Raw genomic sequence first — 10878 nt, 5'->3', positions numbered from 1 at the left:
GGCTGGCCAATCTGGCCCGACGGGGCAGCCTGGGGAGCCCTGGACACTGGCCTAGCCAAACCCCTCCATTCCTCCTCCCTCCCAGGCAGTAAGATGCCAGAATGGATTTGAGACATGTGTGCCCTGTGTGTCTGGTGTGGGCTCACCTGGCCTTGGCAATGCATTTGGATTACAATCAATCCCCCGGTCTGAAATAGTGTATAATGGAAGTAGTGATCTGTGTGTTTCATCCTTACAGATCTGTGCTGGGTTTCTGCATTTCCGACATGCAAACATGTGTGTAGCTAACATAGAATTATATCTGTGGCGTTTGTTAGGACATGCTGCTCATACATGACTCTTGAAAACCTTTGTATGATTTCCAGACATGGGGAGAAGGTGAGTGCAAGTGTGTCAGCATAGATTTTGCAAGTGATTATGTGATGGCATATTCTGTGACCATACTTGTGGGGTCATAGTAGAGTGGGGTTAGGGCACTTAGGGATGGAGAAGGGTCTCAGGGTCCTGGTGGACTCAAAACCAAAATCTACCTCTGGCCCTTAGTAAGCACTTAAGGAAGGAATACTGTGTGAATGAACATTGAGAAAATGAACGCATGAATGAATGTTTGGATGATGGACATAGGGTGAAAGGCCTGGGAATTTGGTGAGGTTGGGGCATTTTTGGCATTCTCTCAAAAATGAGAATACCAGTGGGCGAGAGAGGCTGGGAGATACACTGCAAACCATTCTGTAGCCCATCACCCCTGAATGGCTTTGTTCCTATTCCTAGGAAAGCAGAGAAAGAAGAGGGAACCCCAGCCCTGCCCTCCCCACTTCCAACTCCTAGAGTCCCAAGAACAGATGCTCTTTGTAAAGAGAAACATGCTATCCTGTGTATTGATTTAATCTCCTAATTTGGTTCCAGAAAGGAGTTAAGTGAACTATACAACAAAATAAAACCACAACTATTTAAAGAAAATAAGACAGAGGGAAAACCACAGCGGAAGATAGAAGAGATCAGGAGAGTAGGCAGGCTTCTTTGCCGGAACTGACTGACCTTCTGCAGCCAAGATTCACAGCCACCTTAAGATAAGGGTTTTGTTTTTTTTGTTTTTGTTTTTTTGGTTTTTTTTGTTGTTGTTGTTTTGTTTTTCCCAGAAGAAAAAAATTCTTCTGGAACCAAAATCTTCCAATTAGTCCAGGTGCTGATTTCAGGGAAATATATCCTGTGGATTATCGGTGTGTTGCTGGGAACAGCATCCTTAGAGTAAAAGTCAAGGCAGAAAAAAAAGTCTACAAAAGCATTTCATACCCTGTAGGTGAAGGGGGAGGGAGCAGGAATAGGCCCTACTTCTTTGGAGGACAATTTGCCAATTGTCTATCAAAATTCCACATACCCTTGACCCAGAATTACATTCATTGGAATTTATCCCACAGATATATTCGCATTTATATAGTCAAGAACGTTTAGTACAACAAGGTTGGTAAAAACCAAACGTTGTAAGCTTCTACGTGCTCATGGATAGGGGACAAACTGACTTCCCTCATAATGGAGTACTAAGCAGCCTTAGAAAAGAATGACAAAGCTCTTTATGTTCAGACATGGAGCAATCTCTCAACTATTATAAATGGAAAAAAATTATATTGCAAGACAGTGAGTATGCCAGCATATGCATATTTTTTTCTGAAAGAATACACAAGACACTTAGATGTTGCTACCTCAGGAGGTATATGGGGAGGGAAGAGACTTTTACTTTTCAATTTAGAATATACCCTTTTGTACTAATTGATTTTTCCTCTCATCGGTAGCAAGCGTTATGGTTCTTTTTAATTGAATTGTTATTTTTCCTAGAACAAACTAAAGGAAAAAAAACTATTAAGAAAATGAAAAAACACACAGGTAGAAGCAAATAATGAATAATGGCAAACATCTCTGTAGTTTACTGTGTGCCCATGCGTAGCATTTAATATGCTCGAACCCAATTACTGTTTACAGTAAATTTATGAAGTAGGTACACATAGCTCCATTTCACAGGTGAGGAAACTGACATTCAGGGAGATTAAGTGACACAGGTTGTACAGAGTGGATTCAAATCCCCAGCTGTGTAATCCAAAACCCAGGCAGCTTTTCCTCGCCGACCCCCGGCCTCTGCCTGCAGGCGGGAAGTGCACTAACTGAACGCCGGGCCCCACGTGGCGCAGCGCCCCAGTCAGGCGCACCCGCGGCCCCGGCGCGCACGGGGCTCCACGCTCGGGGAGCGCGCGCGCACGCAGCGGCGCGGGCTCGGCGGCGGCGGCGGCGGCGACGTCACAGCCCGAGCTTTCCTTTTCGGGAGTCCCCGGCACACATCCTGTGTCCATGTTTGGGCATTTACGTCACGGCGGCAGGGCCGGGGCCTCCCGAAATGGCAGTGGCCCGGGGAGTCGGAAGCCCGGAGCCAGCGCGGCCGCTGCTATATAAGTGGGGGGGCCGCGGATCGGGGGAGCCCGGCTGCGCTTTGGAGAGGCGAGGAGCCGCCGCCCGAGGCGGGTCCCGGCGAGCAAGGGAGCCTCGACCCCGGGACCTCTTTCCCAGAGGTGAGCGCCTGGAGCCAGGAGCCCGGCCGCCTGGGTCTGTGAGGCGCAGGGCACCCCAACTACTGGCCTCCCCGTCACCCGCGCGCCAAGCCCAGCGGGCGAGGCCCCCGGCGCCCCGCAGCCGCTGCCGCGCCATGCTCCACCTTAGCGAGTTTTCCGGCCCCGACGCGCTCCTGGTCAAGTCCACCGAGGGCTGTTGCGCGGAACCCAGTACCGACTTGTCCCGGTTGCCCGGCAGAGACGCGCCGGCGGCAGCCGGCTACCCCGGAGGTAAGGAGAACGGCCGAGGGTGCTCAGACGGCGGCGCAGCGCGGGGGCGCATGGTGCCTGAAAACGGGCAGGGACGGAAACGCTAGAGCTGTGGGGGTAGGGGTGCTAGGAGGCTCGGGGGTCCTGGGGTGCTCACCCCCATTCCCTGCCCCACTGTGCCTCCAGCGCCTCCGCAGGAACCTGTGGGTGTATCAAGGCGTCCTTTTGCCCGTGCACGTGTGTTTTGCGTGTGCATGTTTGTGTGTGCGTCTTGGGGCGTATGCGGGCTCAGGCTGGATCAGAATGTGGAAAAGGCACCTTTTATGTGTCCGTGCGCCCCAAGGGCCTAGTGGGTGGGGGCTTGCAGACTCCGGAGGCGCACCCTTTGATGTGCCCGGAGCTGATTCCTGCTCCCTCCTCAGCAGGCGACTTCTTGAGCTGGGCTTTGAGCAGCTGCGGCGCCGGGGGGGACTTAGCCGATTCCTGCTTCCTGGAGGGGCCTGCACCCACGCCCCCTCCTGGCCTCAGCTACAGCGGTAGCTTCTTCATCCAAGCAGTACCCGAACACCCGCACGACCCGGAGGCACTCTTCAACCTCATGTCGGGCATCCTAGGTCTGGCACCTTTCCCCGGCCCTGAGGCGGCAGCATCTCGGTCTCCGCTGGACGCCTCTTTTCCCGCAGGCCCCGACGCCTTGCTGCCGGGTCCAGCGGACCTTTACTCCCCGGATCTGGGCGCTGCCACCTTCCCAGAGGCGTTCTGGGAGGTCTCTCCCTCAGCAGGCGCCCCCTCACAGTGCCTGTATGAGCCTCAGCTCTCCCCACCCGACGTCAAGCCAGGCCTTCGGGCGCCTCCGGCCTCTCCAGCGCTGGACACTGCCTCGGCCTTCAAAGGCCCCTATGCTCCCTGGGAGCTACTTTCAGCTGGAGCCCCAGGGAGCTGTGGGTCACAAGGAGGTTACCAGGCGGCCCCCGACGCCCGCTTCCCCTCGATGGGGGCCAAGATTGAAGACCTGCTATCGATCAGCTGCCCGGCGGAGCTGCCAGCCGGCCCCGCCAACAGACTCTACCCCACGGGGCTTACGACGCTTTCCCGCTGGCCCCGGGTGACTTAGGGGAGGTGGCCGAAGGCCTCCCAGGTCTCCTGACCCCTCCTAGCGGGGAGGGAGGGAGTAGCGGTGACAGTGGAGAGTTTCTGACCGCTACTCAGCCTCAGGTTTCCCCCCTAGGCCTCCGCAGCGCCGCGGCGGACTTCCCGAAACCTCTGGTGGCAGACATCCCTGGGAGCAGTGGGGTGCCTGAGCCTCCTGGGCCACCGCCGTCGGTCCCATTCCCCCCTACCAAGGCGCGGCGTAAGGGGCGCAGGGGCGGCAAGTGCAGCGCGCGCTGCTTCTGCCCGCGGCCGCATGCCAAGGCCTTTGCTTGCCCAGTGGAGAGCTGTGTGCGCAGCTTTGCGCGCTCCGACGAGCTCAACCGCCACCTGCGCATTCACACGGGCCACAAGCCCTTCCAGTGCCGCATCTGCCTACGCAACTTCAGCAGAAGCGACCACCTTACCACACACGTGCGCACTCACACTGGTGAGAAGCCTTTCGCCTGCGACGTGTGTGGCCGCCGCTTCGCGCGCAGTGATGAGAAGAAACGGCACAGCAAGGTGCACCTCAAGCAGAAGGCGCGCGCCGAGGAACGGCTCAAGGGCCTTGGCTTTTACTCTTTGGGCCTCTCTTTCGCCGCCCTGTGAGGGAGAAATGGGTTTGTAGATTGGGGCACCGCCTCCTGGCACGAAAGAGGCGACCTGGTCTGCCCTCCTCCCCTCTCCTCTTTCCGGCACGTCCCGGGGCCGGCCTCTGGTCCCCCTTCCAGTTCCCTTGAAGCGCCCGTCGTTCACGCCTCGTTCAGCACCAGCTCCGTGGACAGCTCCCGCGGTCCGGGCTCCAACTCCTGCGTTAACCGCGCTATGAGGGAAGCCCTCTCATGCACTGAGCGGGCACTTCCTTGGGACTTCAGACAGTGTTTTGTAACTGGCTTGGCGCACGCCCCACGCCCCCCATTAGACACCCCCCCCCCCCCAGAGGCAGGCTGGGGCAGCGCCGAGCCGGTCTCGCGCGGGATTTTGTACAGCAATGTCGTTTCCAGCAGCCATTGGATGTAACGTTTTGCTTTGGGGTTATTTCCTTTTGTTGTTGTTAATTTTTGTAAAGCAGACGCTACTCTCGAGCAGTTGACAAAACTGTTTATTTTTGCAATTAAAATTATTGTGCTAAAAGCTTACCGAATCTGCCATCCAAGCTTCTGACCCATTCCCCAACCACTCCCCCAGGAGAATATGTGCCAGAAGAGAAGGGAGATATGACGCCAATGGAATCATTATGCAGCTTCTGTCAGGCACTGTGGAACACAGTAGGCATTCAATAAATATGTACTGAATTAACAGATGCATTTAATCACAACTGACCTAAGGGCTCAAGGTGTTTCTGAAACTTGAGAGTGATTGAGAGGCTTAGGTGTTAAACATTGATCATATATTATCCTTAATCCTCACAATCCTGAAATTCCATTTCAAAGATGAGGCAGGAAAGTAGGTAACTTGCTGGGTAACCCAGCTAGGAACAAACAAGGTCAAACTCAGATCTATCTGGCTCCAGAGCCAGTGCTTTTTTACCAACCCCAGAATGGTGGCACCTCAGCTTAAGAGCACTGTTTGGAAAGGCTTCCTGCCAAGAAGTGAAATAGGTTCCGCAACTAGAGGGAGCCCCAAGCAGTAGCGACAGCAACAGAAGACTGCAATATGTCAGTGCTGTTTGTGAACACCCAGAGTCTTGGGTATCACAGAGGCTCCAGCCAGTGCCTGTGCATCTGTATGAGAAGCACATGCTGTCATGGCCAAAAGGGATTCAGCATTCAGCTAGACCATGGATGGGCAGAGCCAAGCCCAGCAAGGAGAGGGTGCTTTCCAGATTCTCACAGGCTAGTTGCTCACAAAGGGTCTTTTCCAGGTGGCAGCAGCCCATTTACCATCCAGCCATGCACCTGCCACAGTCCCTTTTCCCTAGCTCTTCTTCCAGGTGAATCTTTCATGGCTTGAGGAGGGGGTTTGGAGCAAGAAGAGAGGAAAACATGATTTTGTGATGGAGAAGATGGGGAATGGATGCAACTTGCTCCCCTTTTACTCCCTGAGCTTACAACTCAAAAGCTTTTATACTCTTTCTGGCCACCTTGGGCACAACCTGGAACATTAAAAGCCTGCTCTGCCACCCTATCTCTCCTCCCCAGTAACTCCTCTCTGCTAAGGAAAGGATGGGGCCTGTCTTCAGGCTTTATTCTTTTCTCTTTTGCACTGAGCTATTCCTGAGTTAAGAATGCCTTACAGCCCTCTGATGCCAGATCAAACCGGCTTCTGATCCTTTGGCTTCTTTGTCTCTTCACTGTCAGACATGCTCACCCTCCACCCCACAGTCAAGTGGACCAGAGACAAAATGATCAAGTCCGAGAATTCCACCCATTTGTTTCCCCAGGTATTAAGTACTTCCACATGGTTGAATATCTTGTATCTAATAGACCAATTTGTGGTAAAGGACTCCACTCCACATTACCTCTTCTAGAAGAGTTAGCATTTTTAAAAGTAGCCTGCAGAGGGCAATGTTTAACCCTGTAGAGAGGCTCAAATGGTGGACCATCAGGTATTGTAATAGGTAAGTGGCAGATTCGCAAAGATGTAAGATGATGATTTTTATTAGCTTACTATTGAAGTGACCATACCTTTCACTTATAGGTATGGACCACCTGACTTCATTTCCCATGCAATGTAAGGAAGAGCACAGAGGCTCAGATTTCAAGTAACTGATTGCAAACCATACAACCTAAGCAAAGAGAGAAGGGCAGACAGACTGTGGGTGGGTAGTGTCTAACCACCCCACCCTTACCCCCTTCATAGCATTCTGTCAGGTACTGCCAGCTCTATCGTGCCCCTCTCTTGTCCTCACGCACACCTAGGCCTAAATATCACAGATGAGAAAATTGAACCCCCACAGAAGTGACTTGGTAGTGGTGCTGGTATCAGAGCCCTGCCTGACTCTAGAACTCCCAGCTGAAAAGCCCCTCCTGTCACTCCCAAGAGAAATTGTTCCATTTACTGGACCTTCCTCTAGGGATTCTGAGGGAAGAGAATATTAGGCCAGGCCCACACAGAACTAGGGACTAACAGAGAGCTCTTTCCTTACTTGAGCCTCTTTTTCATCTGGCCCTCAAAATATGGGTGTTTTTCCAGACTTGGTTCCTAGCTCTCACCTTCCCTATTTCAACAGTGTTTTTGGAAAGCACATTCACTTCAAGGCCTTTAGCTATCACTGCTGCATAAATGACTTCTAAGCCAGCCAGCCCTGGTCTCTACCCCAGCTGTAGCCACTTGGTTGGACTAATGAACACCTCCATATGGGTGTCCCACTGCCATTTCAAATACTATCTGTCTAAAACCAAATCATTCTTCCATATACCCAATTTCTGCTAATGGTGACTATCATTTGTTTGGGTCCCTGGTCTCATCCAAATAACTTAACAGTTCTGTGGGATTCACCTTTGATCCCTCCTCCTATATCCAGGCTGTCACTCAGACCTGTTGGACCTTCCTGGAGTTCTTCAGGGTCTTATCTACTCTCATTTATGGTACATACTTCCTTTTGTCTATTGTAATTTTTAGCTTGTGAGTTCATCTTCAGTGGGGATTTACCTGGGCAAAAATACTCCGTGGCCTGGCTTGAGGGTATGTTTTTCCTGAGCAGTTTTGTGTGTGCTTGTGCCATGCACCCTAAGAGTACCAACTGGTGGACATCAGTCTTTATGTTAATTTTCAGCCCACGGTTCCTATATCACACAGGAGTTGTGAGTTCAAAGTCTAACCCATATTGTTATACATTCTCATAGGCAACTCCCCCAGTCAGAGCCCAGGTCAGAGCACATAAGCAATAAGCCTCCCTCCCCATATCTCCTGGGGTTAGTCATAGCACATCCCTTGCTTACATTTCTTGGTCTCATTTCTCTTCCCAGTTTTGGCCCATATAGATTTTCTTTCCTTTACTGCAATCTTGGTTAAGCGTTTCAGAGGTCTGTTATGTTTTGTGAATCAGTCCACATATTCTGAAGCAGGAGGGTCTTTGGCTTATCCATTCGACAATATTGATTAACACTGAAGCCAGAACATATTGGTTCCTCTATTAAAATGTTTCCCATGTTTATCTTCTCTTTGCCTGTTGCCAGTACCTCAGTCCATGCCACTCCCTGCACATACACAAATACACAAATACTGCACATACACAAATACTGTGGCTATGACAAGCACATAGAAGCACATGATAATAACATGTAGTTGGACGGAACTTAGAAGAACAGAATTTCTGACCTCTCAATGTGTAGAGAAAGAAACTGAGGCCCAAGAGATTTAGGGATTTTCTTCAGGGCACACAGATGGTGGGAGACTGAAATGGGCCTTGAACCTGGGCCGTCCAGTTCCAAGACCAGTGTATATCCCTGTATCTACTCGTTCCACAAGTATTATTGAGTGCCTACCATAGGCCAGGCCAGTGGCCCCTAACTTGTTTCCTTTCCAGTATACTTGAAGAACTCAACACAGACATTAGTAACAGTGGTCACTCTAATCCCCATTTTCACCGTGGAGAGACAGGGAAGAGTAATGAGAATCTTGATGAGGTGGGATATGGGGGAAGAGAGTGACAAAGCAACCTAGAATGCCTGCTATTTCTTCCCTCATCCCCCCACCCCCTGTGCCCTGTTTGAGACAAGCCTGCACTGTACCAAACTACTCCCTGTGGTCTCTCTTCCTCCATTCCACATTGCACATCACTACTGATATAATTTCCCTAAACCATTGTTCATGGTGTTTTATCCCAACTGACCACAACTTCCCCCTTCCTACAAAAAATACACTGCAGTTAAAGCCTTACATGTCTGATCCAAATTCATCTTCTACCCTCCTCTGTCATCCCTACTTTTGCTCTTTCCTCCCCCCCCCCCCCCGACCATGAATTATCCAAATCCTCCCACCCTGAGCTCCTTCAAGAGCAGAGACCATGTCTGATCCACATGTGTGGGCTCCATATCACCATGCCTACTGCCCAGCACATTCAAGGGCCTAATTATTGTGTGGATTCGTTGGCCAAAAAAAGGCCTAAAGTGCTAAAAGGGGAAAGGAAAAGAGAAGGGGGAAAGAGCAAGGAAGGAAGGTGGTTGGAGAGCATGAAGCTGAGAAAAGATCAGGAGGGAGAGTTGGGCAGAAGCAGGACGGAGGTCCTGATCCAAGTCATGGGGGTCTTATGAGTGGGACCACACTTTTGGCTGCTCTGTGCCTGTCCAGGTCTTGCTAAGCCCGTGATTCTCTACCTTAGCTCTGGGCCCCCAGATATGTCTGTCACTCAGCTCTTTCTCTTTTGGTTTTTCTGGCCCACATGGAGTGGGATTCAGTTTAACATTTTTAGAACTGTGGTTCCCATAACAACCAAGCAGGAATTGTTGTCTGTGAAATGTAGCACGAGCACACATGCGCACATGCACACATGCATACACACATATGCGCATGTGCACATACACGTGCACAGCCCCCCCATATATTCAAATGCATGCACACCCACATGCATCCACATGAGCATTCACTAATAGACATTCACAACATGCAATGTACACCCACATGTATGCACATGCACACACTCACCTGTGCACGTACACACATGCACACATGTGCATATGCATAGATATATACCTGCATGCATACATATATGCACAAAAGCGCATGCATACATACACAAGCATGTCCTGTATTATTTTTGCATATTCATAAGAAACATAGAATGAGGACGAACAAACATTACGAGAACAAAGATAGAACCAGACAATATATGGACATTTTTGGTTCTCTGCAAAAGCAGGTGGATTTAGGGAATCTGTACTTTAGAAGAGGAGGGTTCAGTAAGCCTAATACAGCAAAAGGGTTGCAGGAGGGCACTGTGTTTAAGCACAGACATTGGAGTTTATTGACTTGAGTTCAAATCCTGACTGTGCCATTCGTTGGGCTCTGAATTTTAGCTCCCCTGTCTGTAAAGTAGGAATAATAATATGCACTTGATAGATTTGTTAGGACAATTGAATGATATGCATAAAAATGCTTAGTATGATGCTTGGCACTTGGCCAAGAGGAGCCGTTATCATTTAGGTCTTAGAGGAAGTGATTTCCCACTCGCACTAAGAAGACTTTCTGAAGGAGGAAAAAAATTCAGCCAGGGGAAGGAAGAGAAAAGTGGGGAGGGGTTGGGGGGGGTGGTAGTTTGACCTGATTGGCCACTATTCAGCCTGTCTTTCTTAAATTTGCCTATCCCCAAAAGCCACCAGGCAAGTTTACAAATTATCTTTCCTGATACTAAATGCCCAATGCCTTTGCCAGAGCAGGAGTAGGAGGGGGTCAAGGAAAGTCCCCATCAGCCTCTATTGGAGAATCCTGGGGCTATGCTGGATTCCTAGGCTGTTGCAGCCAGACTGCCCCTCTTAGCCCTGGTGCTCAACCCTGCCCAAGCTCGGCTCTGTGCCTTTGCCCAAGTACTGCCCCTAGCCTGAAATTCCATCTGTCCTTCTCCTCTTCTAAAGCCCAGCTCGCCCTGGGATCGATAGCCCCAACACCATGTCTGATTTCTCAGGCCCCACTGCAGCCCTGTGGACTTCCTCCAAGCCTGGAACAGCCAGATTGTTTCTACTTCGGCTGGATAGGCCTTAAGCCAAGGGCCAGGCCCTCCAGATGCTCCAGGCCTAGGGAGTTGGGCTTCTCTCCTAACCAAGTTCGAAGCGGGGGGTTGGGGGGGAGGTAGGGAGATGGGGTGGAGTGGGTGGGAAGGAACCAGGGCTACAGACCACCGCCTCTTTTTTCCTCCTCTAGGTCCGGGATGGGATTTGTGATGGGGACAGGTGCTCCTCGATGGCATCCTCAAGGGCAAAATTGGGTCCTGGGAAAGCAGCCACTCGAAGCTTTCCTGGTTCCCTAGGGATGCCCAGAGGAGATTGACTCAAGCAATCGC

General features: G+C 51.0%; 1 protein-coding gene across 1 annotated transcript; it reads left to right on the top strand.

Annotated features, from left to right (window-relative positions):
* Positions 1 to 2268: 2268 nt before the first annotated feature.
* EGR4 (early growth response 4) lies at positions 2269 to 5077 on the top strand. Its single transcript, XM_006930186.5, is given in 3 exon segments — positions 2269 to 2828; positions 3230 to 3877; positions 3880 to 5077. Coding segments are annotated over 3 exon segments (1758 nt in total). The 5' UTR covers positions 2269 to 2386; the 3' UTR covers positions 4548 to 5077.
* The last annotated feature ends 5801 nt before the right edge of the window (positions 5078 to 10878 follow it).

The sequence above is a fragment of the Felis catus genome, chromosome A3 (genome assembly GCF_018350175.1).
Source record: "Felis catus isolate Fca126 chromosome A3, F.catus_Fca126_mat1.0, whole genome shotgun sequence".
NCBI classification, from domain to species: domain Eukaryota; kingdom Metazoa; phylum Chordata; class Mammalia; order Carnivora; family Felidae; genus Felis; species Felis catus.
This window is presented reverse-complemented; position numbering and strand designations above follow the sequence as displayed.